Here is a 25,360-nt window from a genome sequence, read left to right as displayed (position 1 = left end):
TCATTGTTTTTTTTTCCATTTTAAAGTGACTTAATTATTATTTAAGATGGCTTCCCATTTTAGTAAGATTTCACATTACATCTAGTAATGTATAAAGACCCCACAAAGTCACATGACCATAATGTCTAATATTTCTGCTTCAGTTGGTCCATATTGGTGTAAAGCACACCATACGTTCAGCCAAAGTTATCGCTTTTATAGATATGGAGGTGAATACTTGGTCAGATATCTAAAAAAAAAGTTGCTTGCTCTTCACCTTCATCCATCCCATTGAGGAGCTGATTGAGGTCATCTGTCTTGCAGTCGTACAGATGCTCCTTCCAGATTTCGCCGTTTTCGCTGCGCAGCAGGATCAGCTCTCTCTCCTGGCCTCGCATTGAGCCAAAGTGCGGGATTTCCACGATCACAGGCCTGGTGGGTCACAAGTTAGGGAAACATGACTAAATTATTAATGTTTTATTAAACTTATCCTGTCTGAAATGGCAAGTAGCATGAAGCCAAAACCAAAGAAAAAACTCTACTCCAGCTGTTTTCTTTAGCAGCTTCTGGTGAGAGACCGGCCACAGCTAAGATGTGTTCATTTAGTGAGAATTATGAGACATTAAACTAATGCAAAACTACATCTTAAATACAACAATAACAAATTTATGTAGCACATGAGCACTTAGATAAAAATAAAGCATGAATAAATCTGCAGTGAGCTTCCACAAACAAAGAACGAAACATTTAGAGAAGCTGGTACCAACAGCATTCATTTATGGATGAACGGATGACGGCATTGCTTCATCATAACAGCTGCAGCCGTGCTGAAGAGTCGATGAGACATTCACAGTGAATGTTTAAGATGAAATGCGTTGGGGAGGGGGTGAATGGAGGAGAAAGCTGCACAGCCCTTTCTAATACGAGACATGATCGCAACACGAGAGTCCCTGCAGAACACAGTGTGGGTGTTTCTCAATCATAGTGAGCATTCCTGATTCCTTAGGAAGGACTCTGCTGCTACCCTTTAGCTTTTACTGCTTAAATGATCACAATCAAGTATTGGGCCAGTTCATAGTGGTTTTAGACCAACTGGTGAAGGAGGATAGCAGTTATGGTCATGTTTCAAGTGTAACGATGGTCAACCGTGCCAACATGAAAGAGGTTGCCAGAAAAGACATTTTTCCTCCTTCCTGCAAGAGTCTGATGGTTCCACTGGAAATGGATCTTTAATCTGATTGGCTAAAACTTGCTCCCGATGGACGCTGCCATAAAAATACAAGCCGAATATGCCAAGCAAATTTTTTGAAAGACAACTTCTTTAGGTGCTTCTTTGTCATTAAATGTCTTCTGCATCAGGTTACATAATCACACCCAAAAAGCAAGAAATGGTTCATTTAAACTCGTCTCAGACAAGCTGTCATACATTATACCTGTTCAGACTACTGACCCGAACACGTCAAGTAATGTATAAAGTCAAATACCCCACAAAGTCACATAACCATAATGTCTAATATTTCTGTTTCACTTGGTCCATATTGGTGTCAAGCATCCCATACGCTCAGCCACAACAATGCCCACTGGGTGGAGAAGGTTCACCTTTGGTTCTTGGTTCACTTGGAACATAAGACAGAAAAATAAATAAATTCAGCATAGAAAGTAAAAAAGAATTAATTTATTATTAAATATTTAGAAAAAAATTACAATCATCATAGCTAGCTTTGTGCCATGAGTGACGGAATCCTGCAGGAACACTTTATTCATATAATGTCACGACACATTTTTATATATTAATGTTCATGAACATGATTTTATTTCTACAGGCGATTATAATAATTTATTTGTAGCAAACAACCTGCACAACTGCTTATATATTCTTATAAAAGGGTCATAAAGGACATTCATGTCCTTTCAGGTAATTTTTCCCTAAATTTTTGGTGTTATCGCATAAGGAATCATTATTTTATGAGGCACATTTCTTTTTTTCCAGCTTAAAATTCTTGGAAATGTCAACAGGACATAAAATTTACTCCCTTTTGGGTCATTGGAGGACAAAAACCACTGTAAAAAGATTATATATTATTATTTTGCTTTTTAAAAAAAAATAATATGGAAATCTGATCTAATATATAACAGTTAGGATTCATGATTTGTGGTGTGTGGGACCTTTGGTTTATAAGTTTGAAGCTTGATGATTCTTTTTTTTCAGTGTAACATGACAGCAGCTATCTTCAGTTTGTGTGTGCATAATTAATAAATAAAAATAAAAAAGCCCTTTAATACCTATTTGATTACATGATGTCTCTGTTTGTACAAAATAATAAAATAATAATTAAAGAAAATCTGTGTAAAGTGAGCTATAAGAGTATTTGGAAAGAACTTACTCTTATCTATTGTTTGTAAATGTCTTGTTATCGACTGTTTGTTTTCATCCTTATGACTTGGTTTTATCTTGTAAAGCACTTTGTGTTGCCCGTGGCATGAAAAATGCTCAAGAAATAAACTTTGATTTGATTTATTTTAATAAAACACTTGTATTACATAAAATAAATATCTTCAGATGAATTCTTTAGTATAAAAAAAACCCAAACAACTAATGCAGGATCACCAAGTCCAGACCTAATGGAGTACCAACCTGCAGGTTTTAGCGTTTTCCTGCTACAAACACACTTTATTCAAATTAAAAGGTTCTCCAAGAACTTCTCATCATTGATTTGAGTCAGGTGTGTTGGAGCGGTGAAACTCTAAAAGCCACAGGATGATAGCCCTGGAGGACCCCTACTCCAATGACCCAAAAGGCTCCTAAATTGAAGCAAGACTTAAATAAAAACTTGTGTCCATTTGTTTCTAAACTTTAAAAAAAAAAAAAAATTAACATGGGGGGGATTCTCACATCTTCAATGTGTCATGCTGAAAGACTGACAGAGGACCAGTAAACATCAAGCAACATCTGCCAAACAGTTTCTATTAACTATACATATTTAACGTGTTGAATGTTAAGGGAATGACAGCTTATTCATTCATTTTGTTTCAATATCAAGCTGCTATTATAGACAGAGTGGAGTTTAAACATCCCAGTGTTGTGGAAGTTGCTGTCCCTGTCAAAGCCAGTAAAGAGCTTGCTTATATTCATGTCATTCCTTTAAAAGGCAAACATTTTCAGACTTTTTAAAAATTTGTCTATTTTTCTTCAGAAAATGACAAAGTCTCAATTTTAATAAGAGCACTTACAAATAGATTTATGTGTGCTAATGTTGGGTCAGATAAACATGAAACTTAGAATTTGTTGCAGTCTAAAAACATATAAATTGTGAGTTTCTACATTCTTGCTTGGCGTAAGTACAAGCGTGAGTGTTTGTCTGGAAGTATACCCTGCCTTGGACGGATGATTTGACTGGGAATTTAGTTGACAGCTCTTGGTTTGCTTCCTACTAAGAGCATTGCCAATCCTTTGTGATCAATGTGCATTTTATTAGCTACAAAAGTACAACTGAAAGGCTTTTGTCCACACAGTATTTTACTTGTGACAGTGTGGACAAACGAGGTGTGAGTTCATGCGGCTGCCAAAGGAAAAAACAAAAGAGCATTTCAGGGCAAAACTCCTTTTTTCTGCAGCTGCTCCAAATGCTTTTAGTTGAACATTTCTGAACTATCACTGTTTTTGACTGTTATTTGACTACATGAGGCTGGAGCAGCACTTTATTTATGTCAGACAGGTAAGATCACCTGAACAATGACTGTCGTCACTGTATGAGTTTCGTGCTTGTTGTGTGATGTCTGATTCCCTGGTGTTGTGTCAGAGCTGTTCTGCCAGAAAACTACACAAACAGACACGTTTACACCATCTAATCCAAAATTCTGCCACTAAGTGCCTCCAAGGGGACATTTAATTCATCTCACATTTACAAACAGCATTAAAACACTGTTGTATTGACTTGTATCAGAAACTCACTGGTCACTTTATTAGGGACATCTGCTTATTTGCTTTAATAGCTTGTCAACCCAAATAGCTAGTCAGCCAATCACATGGCTGTAACTCAATACATTGATCAAGTTGACTTGCTGAAGTTCAAACTGAGCTTCACAATAGGAAACAAAGGGGATGTAAACGATTGTGAAATGTGCCAGAGTATTTCAGAAACTGCTGATTTACTGGGACTTTCACACACAAATATCTTGAGGGTTTACAGAGAATGGTCTAAAAAGGAAGAAATATCCAGTCAGGGTTATGGTGAACATGAGGACAAGGAGGAGGACAAAATGCAGGAATGTCATAGAACTGTCATAGTGAACAAACCGAACTGAAGACACAACAAGATGATCTGATAAACGAAACTACGGCCTTGTCTGTTGTTTTAATTTGTTTTAATGCCATTTTTATCATGCATAATGTAAGGCGACCTTGAGTCTCTAGAAAGGCGCCAAACAAATAAAATGTATTATTATTAAATGTATTATTTACAAACGAAGATGTAGTATTTTTCTCCGATTTGGCCTGTCCTCCACACGAAAACGCAGATTTATGCATCAAAAGCGATTCTTTAAAAACCCTGAGCGAAGTGAAGATGTGCGAATCCGTGGAGATATATAACCGGGGTTTTAGGTGTTGAAACGTTGCTGTCTGCGACTAAAAAGATATAACATCACGTGTGCAACCTTTGTTTCCAACAGCATGGACGTCGTCAACACTGTGATGTTGTTGTCTGTTGTCCAGGGGCTTTGTGTTTGTTTATTTTTACAAGCTCGAATTCCGCTCCACATAAACGAGTGACAGCGAAGGAGGACATCAAGGACAATAATTCTGCGCCACCTATGTATAGCATGTTAGACTTTCGTGTTTTGTGGAAGTCAGATGGAAGGTTATTCTGATTGGATAGGTTGCTACTGCTGGCTAAAGGTTTGATATGCTTCTGAATGTGCTTAACAACGTGGTTATGTGGACATGTGTGGATTCATTTGGTTTTGAAAAACGACGTCATGTGGACTCAGTTTTTTACTGGCCATAGAGAGGGGGAAAGATATTCGGTTTTACAAAAACCTGGCCACATGTGGACATGGCCTAAGAACCAACCACATAAATACGCTGAGGGACTAATGAGAAACAAGTAAAATGATTCAGAAAATCAGACCAGGTGAGTTGATGAACAGGAAACCAACCAGGCTACAAGGAAGCTCAGCACGAAAAACTACTGAATAAAACAGGAAAAAAGAAGAAAAAGACCACAGAAAACTCCAAAACATGACACAGTGTGTCATCATGCATAATGTAAGGCGACCTTGAGTCTCTAGAAAGGCGCCAAACAAATAAAATGTTTGGCGTGTCACACAGTGTGTCATGTTTTTGGCTTCTGGCAGCAGTGGGTTGTGTGCATGATGGTTCCAGCAGCTTGCTGTCACAGCTGGGGAAGACTTCCTCGGTACCTGCACAGCATTTAAGCTCTGACTGGATCACACACCTCTGCTGGATCGTCGTTTGCGGTGCTGTGGTAGAGTGGTTGCTCTTGAAATTCTCAAGTTGATTCTTCCCTGTTTTTGTGCGAAACATAGACTGTATATAAAGAGATGGGCGGAGCCTCCGTGACGTCACCCGTAGGTTTCTGAAGAGCTGAATTGAAGCTCGGTGGGCGGTTCCTACCATCACCATCTTGGCAGCGTCATGTGCGTCGTCTCACCCGGAAAATACAAATATGGACAAAGAGGTGGAGCTGAGAAGGCAGCCGTGAGCGTCGTGGCGGATGATTGACATCGAGCGAACTCCGAGCTTTCTGTAGCTAAAAGCTAACCGAGCTAACCACAAGTTAACGAGAGCTAACCAGCTAACGGAGGTAAGCGCGCTAAAGCTAAGTCACGTTGTTAACCAGCTAAAAACCGCGGTTGTTCTATGTTCTTCTTACTTGAAGCCAGAGATTGGTACCTGTCAATCAAAAGGACACGACCCTAAATTTGCCGAACTTCGAGATTAAATTACTTTAAAACGGGCGAGTTGGAAAAAAAATCACTCCCCCCACAGTTGTCATGAAGGTGAACCTGACCTATAAACCGAAAATGGATTTTTGTACCAGGCTGTAAACATGTTTATTTCTGCTGTGAAGTTGGTCTTTTTAACATGGGAGTCTATGGGGATTTGCTCTGTTTTGCAGCCCCAAGTGGATGAAGGGGGAACTGCAGTTTTATGCACTTCTGCAAACGCTTCACTTTTAACCGCTGGAGTTTGCCGCTTGGTGCGAAACTAACCTTGTTTAAACTCTGTTCAGAAGTTCCCTGCCTGCCTGCCAAACTGTCCGGACACCAGAACTATACATTTATATTGTCAATAAATCTTTTGATCTTGCAACTTTCATCTGCTATGGGGTCCTCTCAGCTTCATCCATGACACAGTGAGCTGCCGTTGTCTGGAGGAAAAATGTCTTGTTGATGTCAGATGTCAGAGGAAAATGGGCAGACTGGTTGCAGATGACAGAGAGGCTTCTTCTAATTCATTACAACCAAAGTAAGCAGAATATAATCTCTGAACACACAACAGCAACAGCAGAAGACCACACCAGGTGCCACTCCTGTTAGGCTAAGCTCAGGCAGGGGACCCAAATGCAGGACTAAATACAGACAAAGAGGAAATGAATCCCAAGTGAGATCAATCTGGGCTGGAACAAAACACAAGGGCAGGAAGGACAAGACACCTGAAATGAGAGTGTGAAAACTTCAAAATAAAATACAAACCTAAAACAGGAAGCAGACTAGACAACAGCAAACCTAACAGACATGACGGGACACAACAACTCCTTAACTGTCAGTAAGAACAGGAAACTGAGGCTGCAATTCACACAGACTCCCCAGAACTGGACAATAGAAGATGGAGAAACTGGTCTGATGAGTCTCCATTTTAACCGCAACAATGACACGGTTGGGTTATTTTGTGTCAACATGAAAACATGGATGTGAAACCAACAAATTAGCAGCAACTATGTGATTTTATCAAGTCAACATGAAGCAAAACCTTATGAGGAATATTTCCAACAACAATGTAATAAAGTGGCCAGTGAGTGTATTTACAAAGTGTACCAATAAAGTCACTGCCAAGTGGAAGATTCAACAAGCCATTGTTGTTATTCACGTTAATAAAACCTGAAATTTTCCAACAGAATCTGAGGTAAAAATGGTGACACAACTCAACTTCGCTTCTCCTAATGGGTCATGGATCAGATCAATTCCAGCCACTTATAGTTCTTGAAATCAGTTTCACACACACACACACACACAGAGACAAAAAAACATTGTGGGATGACAGAGAACTGATCTTGAACATGACGTTAACAGCAGTCATGAGAAGCAGCATGATGCCCAGCTCAAGCAGGAAACTGTTCATGCCCAGCAAGCGTAGTCCAGTCCACACAGCCAACCAAAACCTTTAACATTCACCGAAGCCCGGCGAGGACTTCTCAAATCAAATATACGATGGAGGAGCTGAAAAGTAACTGCAATGGATTCAAAGCTACCCTGTGTAGTTTTAGGAAGAATTATAGCACAGTAATAAACATGCCAAGAATTATCCTGGTAATGTTACAAAGACTTACACAGATCCACTCCATTTCTTCCCAAAACTACATGGCAACCATATGAATGCTGCTTCCGTACAACTTAAAGTTAACTTGAGATGGGTAAAAGAATCCATCAGCATGAATCAGCCTTGGCCATGTTGTTTCTTTTAGGGAGTGAGGAGGCAGAGGAGGAGGAAGAAGAGGAGGCGGTGAGGGGAAGGGGAGCTATGTTTGGTTCCTACCCAACAAATCTAGTTCCTCTGGGTCCCAGCTGTAGCACGGGACTAACCAGGCTCTCGCCTTCATTAAGGGCTGGCAGCTTTCTGGGGAGATGCAGTTTACTGTGTCCGCAAGATAATGAAACACACATTTATACAACACACACACTCGGCAAAGTCAGTAACAGCACACACCTTTGACTTCTACTTTTATATTAGTAATAAGATGATGCTTTGCTTTAGTTATTCTTAGTGACATCAGTAATGGCAAGAACCCACAAATGATATCAAAGCCGTGGGAGGAACTGAAAGTACAGGATGGATAAAGAGGAAAGTAATAATTGCTGGTCATATCTTCTCAAATGTGAGTTTGTTTCACCGTCTTCTGTTGTTTTAAGCTGCAAATGCAACATTTTCAGCTTCGGACTGTAAATTAGGAGGAAACAAACTCTTTTAAACCACCACAAAGATTCTAAAAGTCTAGATTTCATTCTTTCATCAATGCATCTCAACAAATGTGTTATTTTATTTAGTCTGACAGCTTTGTGACACCATGAATACTAATTACAGCTATCAGTTTGGCTGTTGGCATGTCAGCTATTTGGCTTCTCAGCTTACTCTTGACCCAGTTTTCAACCAGTCTCTGTCACATTAGTTGTCGTTACGGTGATACAACTTATACTGGTCCGAAGGGGACACACTCGTCAACTCTCATCATTGTGAAAAAAAATGTTAAAAGGTTAGTTTCACATCAATTTTTAATCCTATTTGTGTACTCCTCCTGAAAGTATTTCCTAAATTATCAGAGCTACTTATGAAAGATTCATAAAAGCCACAAAACAAAGGCGAAGGTAGTTGTTGTGGTGCCCACCAAGAGAAAGGAATGATGGGATCATGTGACACATAAATGTGCTTTTAAAAGAGTAAATAACTTTTAGCCCCCATAACAATTAGTTGTAAAACATGAATTGAGCAGATACAGAAGTGAAGAATGCATCAGGGGGCTCAGCATTTTGCCCCAGGAGGTGGATCTCCATGAACATGCACATATGCGTGCATGCATGTGCATTACTGATCAATCACATTATATTGATATAGTGACCATGTATATGAGAAATTAATTAGCTATAGCCAATTTTATAAGATAAATCCCCTCTTTCTTCCCTCTGGATGGAGGGTTGTAAACCTATAAAGCCAAACATATATTTGATACACAAATTTTCTGAGATGTTTTGCATCAATTTATGATTAAAACTTTGCTCAAAATCTGATACTCGTCTGGCCCTAATAGATACCAGGAAGCAGACGATCACAGTAATGACTTTGACATGTCACATGGTAATAAATAGTAAATATTAGGGTTGTGACGATATGTTTTTATCTCGATTCCATTCGATTTCAATTTTTTTGAGTGCCGATTTGATTTAAATTGCGATTCTGACAATTCTTCAATACTGCTGATTTTTGTAGATTAAAAACCAAAAAAATGTACAAAACATTTTTTGCTCGTCATTTTTCTTGATTTCAATCAGGAAAAAACAACATAGTAGTCAGACCATCATTCTGATGCTATAATTCCCAATAAGACAAGTAAAAAGATCAATAAAAACAATAAAAATGACAAAAAAAAATGATAATGGATTATTTTTATTTAATTTAAATTTTTTTCAAATTGTGAAGCAAAAATTCCAGAGTTTTGATTTTTCGATTCAATTTTCTCACCACTCGTAAATATCCCCCCCCAAAAATTAAGTATTTCGTTACAGTTTTTTTTAAAGTGCCAAGTAAAGATGTCATATTAAAATAACATTTTCTTCCCATCTTTTCATGGGTCGGTGTTGGAAAGATTAAAGCACTGACAACTGAGCTCGGAAACATGTTGGTATATTCTTAGTAGATTCACTTATTTGTCCAAAATTCCCTCTAATTTCTGCTTCATTCAGGGGCTTAACTGTTTAAAATGATATTGATGTCACTGTGTGACCTTTCCCTTTCTAACACCCTAATCTGCAGATCCAGAGCACTTTAATCAGAGCAGATTGCTTTAAAATCTCCACATTTTACAGCCATTAGTGATGTTGAGTATTCGCCAAAGGGACAACTTGTTTTCAGAGGTGAGCAAACTCAACAATATTACTTATCCTGCAAATTAAATCCAGGTTTTCCATCCTCCAATCACACACACAAAAACACACACACTTTCCATTATCAAATGCAGACGGCCAGAAATGGGAATGGTACAAAGCAGAAGGAAGGAGATGTAAGCAATTCAGCAAACAGCAAAAACATTATTAGCGATGTCTACAAATGAAACGATGAAGTCTTACCCGAGGAACTGAGCTCCTGCCGGACCGACCTCAACCAGTCTGCTCGCTAGGCCTTCTCCCTCCACCATCGGAGGAGGCGATGCCAGTTTGTGTCTTTTGACCAATCGACAGGTGATCCTGGTAGGCGCCGTGCACTTCCTGGGCGGGATGATGATCCGCATACCGTTGTGACGACTTCCTCTCATGGAGCCACCTCTGGCGTCGACCATGAAGCTGACCAAGAACCTGACGGTTCATAAAAAGAAGAAAAAGGAGGAGAAGAGTAGACAAAGTGACAGGATACAGTGAAGCAGAGAGTAGAAAGATGGGAGGTAAAAGTAGAGGAGAGGGAAGGACACAGATTATAAGAGGAACAAAAGTCGGTTGAACATCAGTGCTGATGAAGAGAAAGGAGTTTAATTGAGGTGAGCTCGCTTCCCATGCTGCGATCTTCAAAACTCTGACAGAAATTGTGAGCAAAAGATAAAACAGATTTAAAAAAAAGTGAGGAGGTTTCTGTGTCGGCTGCTTTAGAGATTTAATAAGTGATTGTATGCAAAAAAAAAAAAAAACAAAACGACAACTTAAAGGGGGATTTTGAAACTTCGGTTTTCAAAGCTTATCACCACAAGGGGGCGCAGTTTCACCAGACGAGGTTTAATTTTCTATTTAAAATCGAGACTAATTAATTTATTTTTTTGTCAGCATTTCTTTAATCTGCCTTGTGAAAACAAGATATATAAAAAAAGAAACAAAAAAAGTTCTTAAATTCTCAACTTTTTTTTACCTAAAAAAAAGAAAAGTAAATATTCTTATTGGTAAGAAAATAGTCAATAAACAACTAATAATAAGGAGAGCAGAGAGGCCTTTTTTTAGCTTGAGGAAGACTAGACAAAACAACTAATGATGCACCCCTATAGGGGTTCAAAAAAACATGACAAAAACGTAACATTTATATTATAACGTGATAGTTAATGATCTTTTCCATTATATTAATATCTGTAGTCAAATGTTTCATGTTTTAAAGATATTTTTCTACAAAAAGAACTATTTCAGTGAATTAATTTAACTTTTTAAAGTTGGTTTCCAATGCTTCCTGCATCCCATTGTAGTGCTTTTAATGTTTGTAAAGCACTTTGAATTTTCTTTCTTTTTTTTTTTTTTTATTTTCTTGAATATATACTGCGCTATGCATATAAGCTTGCTTTGCCTTGCCAGTATAGATGAGTAAATCTGATCTGTTCTAAAAAGGAAGCCAACAAAGGAACCTCTGATGTATTTTGTGTTTTATTCACATAAGGAAGTGGTGTAGTTCTGTCTGTAACAGATTTATATACAAGAAAAAAATGTGTAGATATATGTATAAGTCACACACACACACAGATTCACACCATGCAACATGGTACCTGAAATGTTGTTAGTTTGTATGTTGTTACTGGACAAATACAGATGAATTGTCTCACAGACTTTTAATACACAACATGATTAGTATTTTAACCTGTTATTGCTACGTGTTAATGTAAAATTTACATCAATTAATGACTTTTTAAATATGAAATAAGTTTAATTTTTTTTGTTGAGGGATCCAAAAACATTCAGTTAATTTTAAGGTAACATCAGACCACATTTTGGCCGTTGAACTCGTTCAGGTCTGTTAGAGCCTCACAAAGGTTTCCAGCAAACAAACAAATAGGAAGAATTAAATCCAAATCTGTGATAACACAGTTCATTGGTGAGCGGAGCAAACACAGATGTTATGAGTGAAGGGGAAGGTGGGATGTCACCGGAAAAGAGGTGAGAAAAGAGGGCAACCAATCACAGTCAATCACCTGCTGTCGTACTGCGGGAGCGGAGAGGAAAAACTGCAGGATGGAGGACAAAGTAACGCAGGAGGGACAAGTCAACAACAGAGCTTTGTCACTGGAAAAACCACTGAGAAGACCATTACCAAGGACTCTTCCAGTCAGGAGTCTGACACCATATGATGGTCTATAATCTGAACAGGCCACAGAACTTTTAGTTTATTCGTCTCTGCTGAGAAATCCGACCAAACAAAGAAAATCTGTGTTTGGTTGATTATTTTCCACCATTCAATAATATCAGTTGGTGGTGGTTATATCTATGATGCTTCCCTTGGCAAAGTAAATGTGCCCAGCAGAACACAGCATTCAGAAAATCCATTTTGCCTATTTAAATGTTGGACGAGACAAAATAAATAAATAAATAAATAAATAAAAAAAAAAATCAGTTGGTGAGAATTGATTGACTTATTAGCCACCTTTATGGCAAGGTATAACTTCTAGGAAATGTGCTGAAGGAATAAGCAGGTCAGTGTGCGGCTTGCACCTGCTTTTGGAAATATGCCAAGTTTATATTTGTATGTTATTGTCTCTAGTTTTAGTGCTAAGCTAACTAACTTAGCTGCTGACTGCAGCTTCATTTTCAACATTTTTCATCAAATTCCACCCTTTGTTTCAATGAAAGCTCTTTTATTTTCATGATTGACTTAGCAGTGGGTGACTGCTGCTGGAAAGTCCTTTATGAATCCAACCTGGTTGCTCCATTTCTGTATCTAACAGAGGCATTCATTTGTTTTAGCTATTAAGGATTTGATGAAAGAAGTGTCATGTTTGCATATGATTAGCTCTGTAATTGGAAAATAACAGACACTTGGAGACGACGAAAGGTTGAAGGTAGGAGCTGCTTTCTTGAAGAGAAGGAAAATGGGAAAAATCAGGTAGGCAGACGAATAATACAAACAAATCAGACACTGCCACCTTATCTTTTGCTCTAAATCAGAAAGTTTTCTCCTTTATCTCTTAACTCCATCCTTTTTATGCAGACGGGAAGCTTTCTGTCTTTACCCACTGAAAATGTCTTACCCAGAGTGTATCGGAGAAGAGACCAGGTTGACGTTATCCAGGGCGTCTGCTGTCCAGCTGTATCTCCTCAGAGAGTCGTTGTCGGCGTCCTTTGCCATTGATAAATGCTGCGAAGGACACGACAAGTTCACCGCAAAGCACAACAGCATGTGGAGGCTGTATTGTAGCAACGCATCAATTTGCTGCTAAACATTAAGGACTGAAAGTGAAATCTAAAGTATCCAATCAGCTCCACCGAGGGAAGGAGGCTTTTGCTACAAATGCAGCTTACAGGAGTCATGAAAAGACCTTTAGACAAGACTACAGCAGCTGTCATTCAGGAGGAATAAAAGGTTTAAACTTAATCAGGATCACCAAAGAAAATATCTGAAGCTTGAGCATTCAAAAAAAAAAAAAAAAAAAATTCACAGAGATGCAAAAATCGCTGCTTTCTGGATGGAGATGAAAAACGGAGACGTGGCTCTACGATGTTTAAAATGTTTTGCGCTGTTAAACTGAACACAGCGAATAGCTGGCAGAGAATATGACAATATATGGGCAGGAAATGATGGAGGTGGATGATATTCTGAGGAAAAAAACAACCTTAAATGGATAGAATTACATTTTTATATGTTTGTTTTTACACAAAAACACATCAGATTTACCAAAAAAATCATTTTAGCCCAGAATCATGATATTATCATCATCATTCTAGATTCTGGGGACAAGAAAAAAACCCCAATATAAATGAATAAATAAATAAAATAAAATAAATTAATAATATTATGATTATGATTATGATTATTATTGTTAATAATAATAATAATAATAATAATAATAATAATAATAATAATAATAATAATAATAATAATAATAATAACAATAATAATAAAATTCACAATAAATTTCAATTTCATCATTCATAGTATTTTTTTCCAAGAATATCAACCACTTCCTCTGGTGGGGACATGTTTGTGGACATACAGTGGCTGCAGACAACCCACAACTTATGCACAGACATCCTGACATGCGCCGGCTGGAGAGGCAGACTGTGAAGTAGACATCTACCTTATTGTGTTTCTCTACAATGAAAGACCTTTCCTTACAGAGCATCTGGAGCAGCATGAGAGGAGACAAGCCGTTAATCACACAAACACATAACTCTGAATCTTTCCAAATCACACCATCATGCATGTGCCACTGTTATACTGGGCTTTGGAGCTGCTGAGCAGAGAAAAATAGGACCTTGTGGATTTTTTTTTAGATTTTATTGTGATCATAAAGGAAGGTTTTTATAAGTGAACAAGGACTTTTGCACGTGCCAACAAACAGTGTGACACAACTAAGTCAAATTGATGAGGTTTGCGTATTTAGTGAAGGAAATGAGGAAACTTTTGTAACCACAAATTAGATTTTTGCAACTATGATGGACTATTTCTTCATACTATTCTGAACTTTTCCAAGTTTTGCTTTGCTGCATCCTTAAAGTAAGTGGGTCATCAGAGGAGTAGAACAGACAGAAGCACATCCACTTTAATCTGGGTCTTCTCTTAGTGAAATGTAACAGGATTTGGCCGTCTTTATGTGGGTACAGGCCGTGCTTTAAGTGGGCCGGTATGCACCGGTATGCAGTACTGGCACTTTTAAATTCTATCTCTTTGCATACCAGGACTATTTTTTACAGCATATAGTGCACACCAGGACTATTTTTTACAGCGTATAGTGCACACCGGAACTATTTTTTACAGCGTATAGTGCACACCGGGACTAATTTTTACAGCGTATAGTGCACACCGGGACTAATTTTTACAGCATATAGTGCACACCGGGACTAATTTTTACAGCGTATAGTGCACACCGGGACTAATTTTTACAGCGTATAGTGCACACCGGGACTAATTTTTACAGCGTATAGTGTACACCGGGACTAATTTTTACAATGTATAGTGCACACCGGGACTAATTTTTACAGCGTATAGTGCACACCGGGACTATTTTTTACAGCGTATAGTGCACACCGGGACTAATTTTTACAGCGTATAGTGCACACCGGAACTATTTTTTACAGCGTATAGTGCACACCAGGACTAATTTTTACAGCGTATAGTGCACACCGGGACTAATTTTTACAGCGTATGGTGCACACCAGGACTAATTTTTACAGCGTATAGTGCACACCGGGACTAATTTTTACAGCGTATAGTGCACACCGGGACTAATTTTTACAGCGTATAGTGCACACCGGGACTAATTTTTACAGCGTATAGTGCACACCGGGACTAATTTTTACAGCGTATAGTGCACACCGGGACTAATTTTTACAGCGTATATTGCACACCGGGACTAATTTTTACAGCGTATAGTGCACACCGGGACTAATTTTTACAGCGTATAGTGCACACCGGGACTATTTTTTACAGCGTATAGTGCACACCGGGACTAATTTTTACAGCGTATAGTGCACACCGGGACTATTTTTTACAGTGTATGGTGCATACCTGGACTTTTACCGGCTTTCCTCAGCAATCAGTTTTCCCTCCTACGAATTCACCACATATTACAGCTTATATTTGTTGATTTTAATGAAAAAAGTTAAAATGTTGCCTCAAAAGAAATGTATTGTTACGACCGGTTTAGAACGCTTGCTGTAGCCCACAACGTCACGCCGCACATCACGTTGTTCACGTCGCTTCTGTGTTTACATTGAAATGGACGTACTTTGAATGAGAGGACAGGCGGAGAAAAAATCTATGGCATTAAAGTCACCATAGATTTTAACATTTAGTACAGTAGTACTACTAACAGTCATTTACTACAGTAGTACTACTAACAGTCATTTACTACAATAGTACTACTTAACAGTCATTTACTACAGTAGTACTACTAACAGTCATTTACTACAGTCGTACTACTAACAGTCATTTACTACAGTAGTACTACTAACAGTCATTTACTACAGTAGTACTACTTAACAGTCATTTACTACAGTAGTACTACTTAACAGTCATTTACTACAGTAGTACTACTAAACAGTCATTTACTACAGTAGTACTACTAACAGTAATTTACTACAGTAGTACTACTAACAGTCATTTACTACAGTAGTACTACTTACCAGTCATTTACTACAGTAGTACTACTAACAGTCATTTACTACAGTAGTACTACTTAACAGTCATATACTACAGTAGTACTACTAACAGTCATTTACTACAGTAGTACTACTTAACAGTCATTTACTACAGTAGTACTACTAACAGTCATTTACTACAGTAGTACTACTAACAGTCATTTACTACAGTAGTACTACTAACAGTCATATACTACAGTAGTACTACCAAACAGTCATTTACTACAGTAGTACTACTAACAGTCATTTACTACAGTAGTACTACTAACAGTCATATACTACAGTAGTACTACTTAACAGTCATTTACTACAGTAGTACTACTTAACAGTCATTTACTACAGTAGTACTACTAACAGTCATTTACTACAGTAGTACTACTTAACAGTCATTTACTACAGTAGTACTACTTAACAGTCATATACTACAGTAGTACTACTAACAGTCATGTACTACAGTAGTACTACTTACCAGTCATTTACTACAGTAGTACTACTTAACAGTCATTTACTACAGTAGTACTACTAACAGTCATTTACTACAGTAGTACTACTTAACAGTCATTTACTACAGTAGTACTACTAACAGTCATTTACTACAGTAGTACTACTAACAGTCATTTACTACAGTAGTACTACTAACAGTCATTTACTACAGTAGTACTACTAACAATCATTTACTACAGTAGTACTACTTAACAGTCATTTACTACAGTAGTACTACTTACCAGTCATTTACTACAGTAGTACTACTAACAGTCATATACTACAGTAGTACTACTTAACAGTCATTTACTACAGTAGTACTACTTAACAGTCATATACTACAGTAGTACTACTTACCAGTCATTTACTACAGTAGTACTACTTAACAGTCATTTACTACAGTAGTACTACTTAACAGTCATTTACTACAGTAGTACTACTTACCAGTCATTTACTACAGTAGTACTACTAACAGTCATTTACTACAGTAGTACTACTAACAGTCATATACTACAGTAGTACTACTTAACAGTCATTTACTACAGTAGTACTACTTAACAGTCATTTACTACAGTAGTACTACTAACAGTCATTTACTACAGTAGTACTACTTAACAGGCATTTACTACAGTAGTACTACTTAACAGTCATATACTACAGTAGTACTACTAACAGTCATGTACTACAGTAGTACTACTTAACAGTCATATACTACAGTAGTACTACTTAACAGTCATTTACTACAGTAGTACTACTAACAGTCATTTACTTAACAGTCATTTACTACAGTAGTACTACTAACAGTCATTTACTACAGTAGTACTACTAACAGTCATTTACTACAGTAGTACTACTAACAGTCATATACTACAGTAGTACTACTAAACAGTCATTTACTACAGTAGTACTACTTAACAGTATGTTAACATTGCATATGTGTAGAGGTAAAATACTGTATGTTGCATTGTTTTTCTTAAATTAATATTTATTTATTTACTTTTCAGTGTAATGTTTAATGTCCATACAATGAGCTGGAAGTTTATAAAAGTGTCTCCATGGCACTTTGAATTTTGCAAATGTGGATTTGATTCAGAACTTGCTGTGTTTGTTTCTTTTTGTCATTTCTGTGCAATAAATTTATTCATCTACAGATCAAATTATAGATCTACATACAAGTATCAGCCATGTTTTTGTCCTATATTTGCAAGACAAAATGACAGCAAGTCATTAAGGGAGTACCAGCACTTATTTTGTTCCACTTAAAGCACTGGGCACTACCGCAGGTGTAAGAGGATTGGTGCATAGTTCGGCACCAACACAGCTTGGCACGTGGAGAAGAAACTGTGCCACTGAGGTGCCACTGAGGTTAATGACAGGCAGATTACAGACTCAGAAACAACAACAGAAGCCAACAAAAGACCAACACACACACAAAATAAAGCGTGCACCTTCAAACGGCCACAGCTCCACTATGTGTACGTACCGTGTCCTTAGTGGGCGCCAGGATTTCCTCTATCATCATGCTGTCCCGCGTGAAGGAGCTCCGGTTCAGCGTGTTGGACCTATCAGAACTGAAGGAACGGAGGCTTGGTGTGGTTGCCGTAGCAGTCACGGATTACCAAGACAACAGTCACAATGATGGGGGAGGGGGGGGGGGGGGGTTGAGGGTAAAAGAGTATGAAATGAACAGAAAAGAACAAACAAAAACAAAAAAAAAACAAAAACATTAAATGCATGCAGCTTCCAGGAACCTGACTGGATGCAACCAGTGACATAAAACCACAGAGAAACTTTAAAAAAATACGTGTGAAGGATTTCAGTTCATCAGAAGGAAACAAAAACACAACAGACTCATGAAACTCATCTGTACTCTGGGTTCCGGCTGATTCTTTAAACACCTTTTGGATAATTAATGCAGATATGTTATCTGCACTGTCTGCAACTACAGCTCCCATTAAAGCCTGAGTTTCCTGAGATTTGTCCAGTTATTGTCTGCAGGACATTTTTGATGAAAACTTGTAACGCTAATTACTTTGACTCATAAATGTCTGCAAGCCGCGATGCTGTTGGAGGTGGGGGTTTTTTGCGATGGACTTTATGAGGCAAATAAAGAGCATTCCTGAGCAATGATGTGATGGATGTTTGCCTGCAACATCCCGGCAGTGATTGCTCTAATCAGTCATTAGGGAGAAACGCAGACATCGCACAGGAAGTCATTTCGATTAAACTTCAGAAAAGTCCACTAGGGATGGACCTCTAATGGTCTTCAGAGAAGAAAAAAAACAGAAATGGATGCAACCTGGAAACTTCTCAACTTCAACAGCCATTAAAACCTGAATACAAGCTCGACATGTTTGCATATGTGTTATATACTCTGAGCATGTCCCTTTTTAACATGTGTATACTACAGCGCACTCATTTCTGTGCTCGGCAGCTATTAAATGAATCATATACGATGAAATTGTGGCAATTTAAAAAGATATATGTACAGTTTTAACACGTGAAACACATTTTTCCTTTTAAACTACACTAAGAGGTCTTCCAAAACTACAGTAGGATTATTACAGCTCAGGTCCCTGGAAGCTCGATGAAGAAAAAAACTTTCACAGTTAATTAAAAATGATGCAAAGCTCCAACTTTGTGCAAACCCACAGAGAATCAGGCATAAACAAGAACTACAAACAAACTGAAAAGCTAACACAACAAGCTGTTCACTACAGGCAGCTGAATGTTGTTGAACTGAAATGAAGAAATCAGACAACAGAACACACACGGTGAACAATACAGTGTTAAAACACGGAATCGCCCAATAAAATCATTGCATTCGTGTTTAAATGTGCAAAAACCTGGATTACATAAACCCAAAAAGTCATGGCACTGACAGCGACTGGGGTGAATGGGGAAGGGAAAGGGGTGAGATGGGTGACATGGGGGGGGGGGTGCACGGAAGCCTCGAGTCTTACCTGACTTTGGGACTAACATTAAGAACGGACATGAGGAGAGAATAAAACATCATGAACAAACAGAGGAGTGGAAAGATGCAGAGAGGAGAGAAGCCAGAGCAGGGATGCAGAATGATGCTGACTAACACCTGGAGCGTCGCTTCACATTAAATACACACAATTCCAAACATTCTTCCTCTTAACGCTCATCTCAGTGTGAGAGTGTCTCAGCTGCAGCAGGTTACCAAACGGGAGGAACGTTCCTTGCAACTTTGAACTTTATTATGTTCATGAAACAGCTTTACAAAAGACCTAAATCGTCAGAAAATCATGGTAATCTTGATAAATTTAATAAAACAGGTCCTCTGTTCAGGGTACTTCTAAAAAATGACCACAGCCTTAAAGGTGGAGTATGTAAGATTTTCAATACTTAAAAAAAAAAATTAACTAAAAAAATAACTCCAATCATAATTAGATAGTTTTTTAAACATGTACGTTCCAGTCCGTCCATATTTGATGTGTTATTAAATTACAAGTTTAATTAATGACAAAGACCCTTCTTAAATGTTTTCCTACCAGTAAAAAAAAAAGTGCTTTTTGTCATTTGTCACTGATTAAACTTGTAATTTAATAACACATCAAATATGGACGGACTGGAACCTACATGTTTAAAAAAAACTATCTAATTATAATTGTAGTTATTTTATTAGTTAATTTATTTTGAAAATATTGAAAATCTTACATACTCCACCTTTAAATGAATTTATTGTATTACTACATCAGCTGCAAATATACCTAAAATCCTTTCGTTAATATGTTCTATTCCAACTCCGAAATATTCCTGGTTATAAGTTATGTCCCAGCTTGTACTTATAATTTCCCAGGTTTTCTGTTTATGTCTTTGATGTGTCCATAATCAGGTCTTATTTATATGTTGTGGCATTCTAACGGAAAGTGAAAAGAGGACTCTGTAGAAAAAACTCTGTGATTTTATTCTGTTTTACTTCATCTGATTTGCAGAAATAATATTCACATGCTTTAATATGATTAGACAAAAGTTGAAAGCTACAGCTGCATTATTCCAAAGGCATTCATATCCACCCTGCAAGTGTTTTTTTTTTTGCCATTTTCATTTCTTCTTCACTATTAGAACATATAATAATATTTATATCTTCACAAATCTTACAAGTGTTCCCTTTATTATGACTCAAAAGGCATCATAGACCATGAAGTCTTTAAATATGGAAATGCAGTTTTTGAGCCGTAAAATAGGTACGGCGCTAAAAGGGTTAATCTTATTCTTATTCCCTTCCCGTCGTTCCAAATAAAGTTGCAATATTTGAAAGATTTGGTCTGACTACAAACTGATAAAACTTCATATTATTTGGATCTTTGGAAGGATTATTAATTCGATTGTACTGGTTAAACTAAAATTAGAGTTTGGGTTTTTTTCCACGGATAAAAAAAAACCTAATTTCTCTACTAATGGCTGATAAATTCATTCATTAAATTAGGCCAAATGTCAGAGGAGAAAAAGTATAAAAATTCTGACTTAAGTTCTATTACAATCTGACATTTCTTCTTTTTGTTTACAGAGACGAGGATCTATATATAAACGATTTATTCCTGCTGAGAGACTTTCAACTTTAATATTTATTTATTTATTTAGAGACGACAGATATTTTAGCCACTTTTAACTGCAGTGAAAAATAAATAAAAATGAATGTAATTTCTGGCAGAAATGCAGCAACACGAGCTGATATTCTAATCCGACTTTCTTGTTTGTTCCGCTCCTGAAGGAAAAGTGTAACTCTTTAGCTGCTAAACGCTTCTGTTATTTCTCTCTCAGCCGTTTTATCTCATCCCGTCGCTATCGAGGAAACCGGCGCGTGAAAGCAGTTCTAAGCTGGGCTCATTAAAACGCACATCTCGCCTTGCTAAGTGTGTGGTGATCTAACCCAGCACTCGAGGCCATGGAAGCGGACATGTTTCTAATTTCCTGTGGCTCAGCGTCCGTTTGTGTCACCCCTCAGATATTCAATAACGCCGCCCTCCTCGGCTTGTTGCACAAGTGTCGATATTTCACAAAGAGTAAAGTTCAGCAGCCACGGGGAGCGAACTATGACCTCCCACTCCTGAGGGGAAATCTCTGTCTGGCTAATAACTTCAGCTCTGAGTTAAAGTGTGGTTTGTAAAGAAAACTGCTTTTAACCCTGTTATCCTATAATCACCAATAAATAACTATGTGTACATAAAATGAACTGAATATATCAGTAAGGAAGAAACAGTGTTAAGAAACACATCTTAAGCATCCTGAAATGACAATAAAGAGCACCTCAGAAGAGCGGCGGCCACTTGGCTGTATTTACACTGCATCATGAGGAAGATAAACAACATTTTCACAAGAAAATGATCCAACTGATGGGTGACATGTATGGTTTGTGTCCTTTATAAGCCTCAAACATGTGAGAAGCAAAGCTAAAAGTATCTCCTGACCACTGTCACTAACATGGGATGGATGTTTTAGCAACCTGGTGATGCTGTTGGCAGCGATGTGCCACCTACGTACAAGTTCACGTTCCTGTTTTCTGTGATTATTTACTGCCACAGTGGCTCTGTTTACGCAGAGGACGATAAAAGTCAGCAACATGGGTGATCAAACGTGATAAGGTACATTTCCATAACACCATTTATTATTATTATTCTACAGGTATCACTAATATACTGGGTTGCTATTATTGTATTCCTATTGAGTTACTATTGTTGTTATTGATATTACATTGCTTCATCACTATAAATAAGCTTATGTTTCCATCCACTACTTTTAAACATTTTGTCATGTTTTATTTCTATTTGTGTTTTTAGATTTGTCATTATGTTCAAATAAATTTTCTAAACCTAAAACCTAAACTTAGAATTGCAAAAATAAACTAAAAATTACAATAAAAAAAACGCGAAAGGAAACATTTAAATATCACTAAAAACCTTTTGACGCTCTCATCAGGTGGTTTTTCAGACGTTTTGAAGGAGAAAGATATTCCAAGAGTGTCATGGAAACACTTTTTTGTATTTATGTGTCCTCGGACGTGACGTGGGGGATTCTGACCGGTGCATTTCTGGTAAAGATGGCGGTGTGTGGAACCAACTGGGAAATTTAGAGTTTTAGAAAATGAGAAAATGATGGAGAAAAGCTCAGAAAAGCTGCAAATAAAAACTCCAAAATAACGCTACGTGGCTACCCTGCATACGCCGCAGTTCTTGTAAACTCTCGTCCGGCTGGGGAGATTTTACGAGAACTGAGGTTATGTTAAACACTGTTAAATGGAAACTCCTGCAAATCGCAACCGTTGTTTGTTAAAACTTACAAATATTGCTTTTATTTACCAAAAAAAAAATATAATGGAAACGCAGCTACTGATGTAATGTGAAGCCACCATGAAGCTAAATAATGCTAAAGGTATCAATCAGTGTGAATTGTGACGCTAATAAAAAGGTCATTTTGGACTTTTGACTTTTATCTGCAACGCTGCACTGACATGTCTGATGTACAGTAAATGCACCGTTTTATTTGCTCCCTTGCAGAAAGCGAATCATTCCTCCAAGTGGTCTATTCCTTCGACCAGCAGGGTGGTGAATCCTGACAGTCTTGTATTTAACTGTCATTATAACCAGAACTTTCACCTTCTATCTTCCTATTTATACTATTTTCATTTCTTTTTTCATGTTTTTTCCTTCCCTTCAAACAGCTGCAAATGTTCTGTGAACCTGTGCACGTGTCTGCAAACAGACAACGCCTCTATGTGTGTGTTCTGCACACACAGAGCTTCAACACACTTTTTCTTTCAAAAATTCCACGATTTCCAGACTTAAAACTTTTAATTATTTCAAAGCATTTTAGAAACTGCAGTTCAGCCATCGAGACATTCAGACCCAAGTCTACTAAAGGTTTGCATGTACTGAAACATGTGCAAACCCGCTGCACATGCAGTTTCAGATTTCTTTGCAGTTGTTTGAGGGTACGCAGTTCGGTTCTAAGAGGGCTGCAATCCAGCAGGTTTTTCTCTGTATCCTTGCTCCAACACAGCTGACTCAAATGAGTACATTTTGTGCAGAACCTGTTAGGCTGTTAGATCCTTTCAATTTGACTCAGACTTGCTGAAGCAGGAGTATGTGGGAAAACCTGCTGGATTGCAGCCCTTTTGGATCTGAATATCCCCCCCGAACTCGCCATGTTGCAAACCACGAAATGCGCAAAACCCTGATTTACACAGAGAGTCTCCAACGTGCCACCTGCCGTCCATTTACACAATCACTCTTAGTAAATCATCTGCAAACCCTGGTTCAGCCCCACACGCAGAATTATTGCACATGAAAAGTATTACTTGCACATTGGGATCTTTAGAGTTTTAAAAAAGCAGATTACCAAAATCCTGAAACAATAAATAACATCTTAGTCCCACTTCTGAATAGTGTGCTGTATGTGATCAGTTCTTCCTTGGCTTGGTCAACATTTATCTAATTGTAATTAATTTTATCTTTCATAAAAAATGCTTGAATTTAGAAACAAAAATGCTCCTCCATACTCTCTCCTCCATCTTCCATTCATATCCAGAACTGGAAAATACTAAAACCTAATTCCAGACGTTAATGATAATTTAAACTGCGCCAGCCGAGAGAAGCTGGAAGTTTTAGTGGCCGGTCAGAAAAAGTGAACAATACGCTGGTTTGGCAAAGGTTTTATTTTTTTGTATTTAGCTTCAACCTGCAGTAAAACCCTGCAGCTCGTCTCTGGGATCTTCGCTGACAGACCAGATCCAATCCGTTTAGATTAGCTATAGCTTATACTTGATTTTTTTATCCATTAAAGTTTGTTTTTATTTTTCAAAAATATCTTTTCTTTCAATAAAAAGTCCCAAAGCATCAACTCCTCGTTGAGTCTGGCATGTGGTTTGGAAGAGCTTGCATCTTAATGAACGAGTTTCGTCTTTAATGAAGGGCATGAATCTTTTATCATCGTTTCATTAACTGAACCTGGAATAAAGTGTTTGCCATGATCACCGCCATCAAAACGGCTCAGAAAAGTTAGAGACGCAGCAACAGAGGCTGTCTGCTGAGGAATGTCCTGGTGAGCCTCACCTCTGTGACCGTGCCCCCACGCTGAAGCCCATGTAGCCCTCCTGAGGAAGCGAATCATCCCCCAGCTCCCTCAGGTCCTGGGGGGCCAGATATTTGTCTGTGTCCCCCGTCATCGCATCATCACCTGGTGGATGAAAACACAAGAAGTTAAGGCTTCAGGAAGGGATGACTTTCAGTCCGTTTCTCTCATCAGTTGCAGGTGAAACTAAAACTTCGTCCTCAGAGTTTTTGAGCTGTCAAAGCGTACAGAAAAAATACGAACAAGCAGATCTCGCAGACAAAACATCCTGAGATTTTTAACGTGCTTTTTACAGGAAAGGTGGGATATAATGTGTGTGCTTCTGTTTTAGTCCTTCACACATACATCACACACACACATTTAGACAGACAGATCAATGCAGCCTCAGCCCGGAGGCTGTTTTCCAGTTTAGCTTTGGTCTAATAAACACATTCAAACTGTCACTAAAAGCTTTTCTTTCTCCAGAAAAAAATGTGAAAATAAACCAGCAAAGCTCAAAACAACAAGCCGTCCCGTTACGTTTGCAGCTTTTTAAAGATTTAACCAAGTTTTACTGACAACAAAGGAATTTCTTCAATGAATGAAAATGTTTTCACACAGCAAACATCATTTAGACACAGGAAAGAGAGTGAAACATACATCACGGGCGTAGCAGGAAAACAGTTAGCAGCATGTTATTCCCAGCAGAGCTGCAGATAAGCTGCCGACCGCCGGGCTGAAAGAGCGAGGGGACGAGAGCAAGTGCATGCAG

General features: G+C 38.0%; 1 protein-coding gene across 3 annotated transcripts in view; it reads right to left on the bottom strand.

Annotated features, from left to right (window-relative positions):
• The window catches only part of LOC306771905 (ankyrin-1-like), a 191,151-nt gene that overhangs the window by 39,736 nt on the left and 126,055 nt on the right, over positions 1–25,360 (bottom strand). For 2 of the 3 annotated variants that reach the window (XM_079261231.1, XM_079261233.1), the window contains 7 exons: positions 24,591–24,714; positions 19,476–19,487; positions 17,996–18,098; positions 12,921–13,027; positions 11,868–11,900; positions 10,060–10,284; positions 257–411 (listed from right to left, as the gene is read on the bottom strand). In XM_079261231.1, coding sequence (XP_079117357.1) covers positions 257–411; positions 10,060–10,284; positions 11,868–11,900; positions 12,921–13,027; positions 17,996–18,098; positions 19,476–19,487; positions 24,591–24,714 — 759 coding nt within the window. The remainder of the gene's footprint in view (positions 1–256; positions 412–10,059; positions 10,285–11,867; positions 11,901–12,920; positions 13,028–17,995; positions 18,099–19,475; positions 19,488–24,590; positions 24,715–25,360) is intronic. The other variant, XM_079261232.1, reaches the window with a different exon arrangement.

This window comes from Telmatherina bonti (genome assembly GCF_933228915.1).
Source record: "Telmatherina bonti genome assembly, chromosome: 21".
Lineage (NCBI taxonomy): Eukaryota > Metazoa > Chordata > Actinopteri > Atheriniformes > Telmatherinidae > Telmatherina > Telmatherina bonti.
Note: the sequence above shows the minus strand (reverse complement) of the source record. Positions and strands in the feature narration are given on the sequence as shown.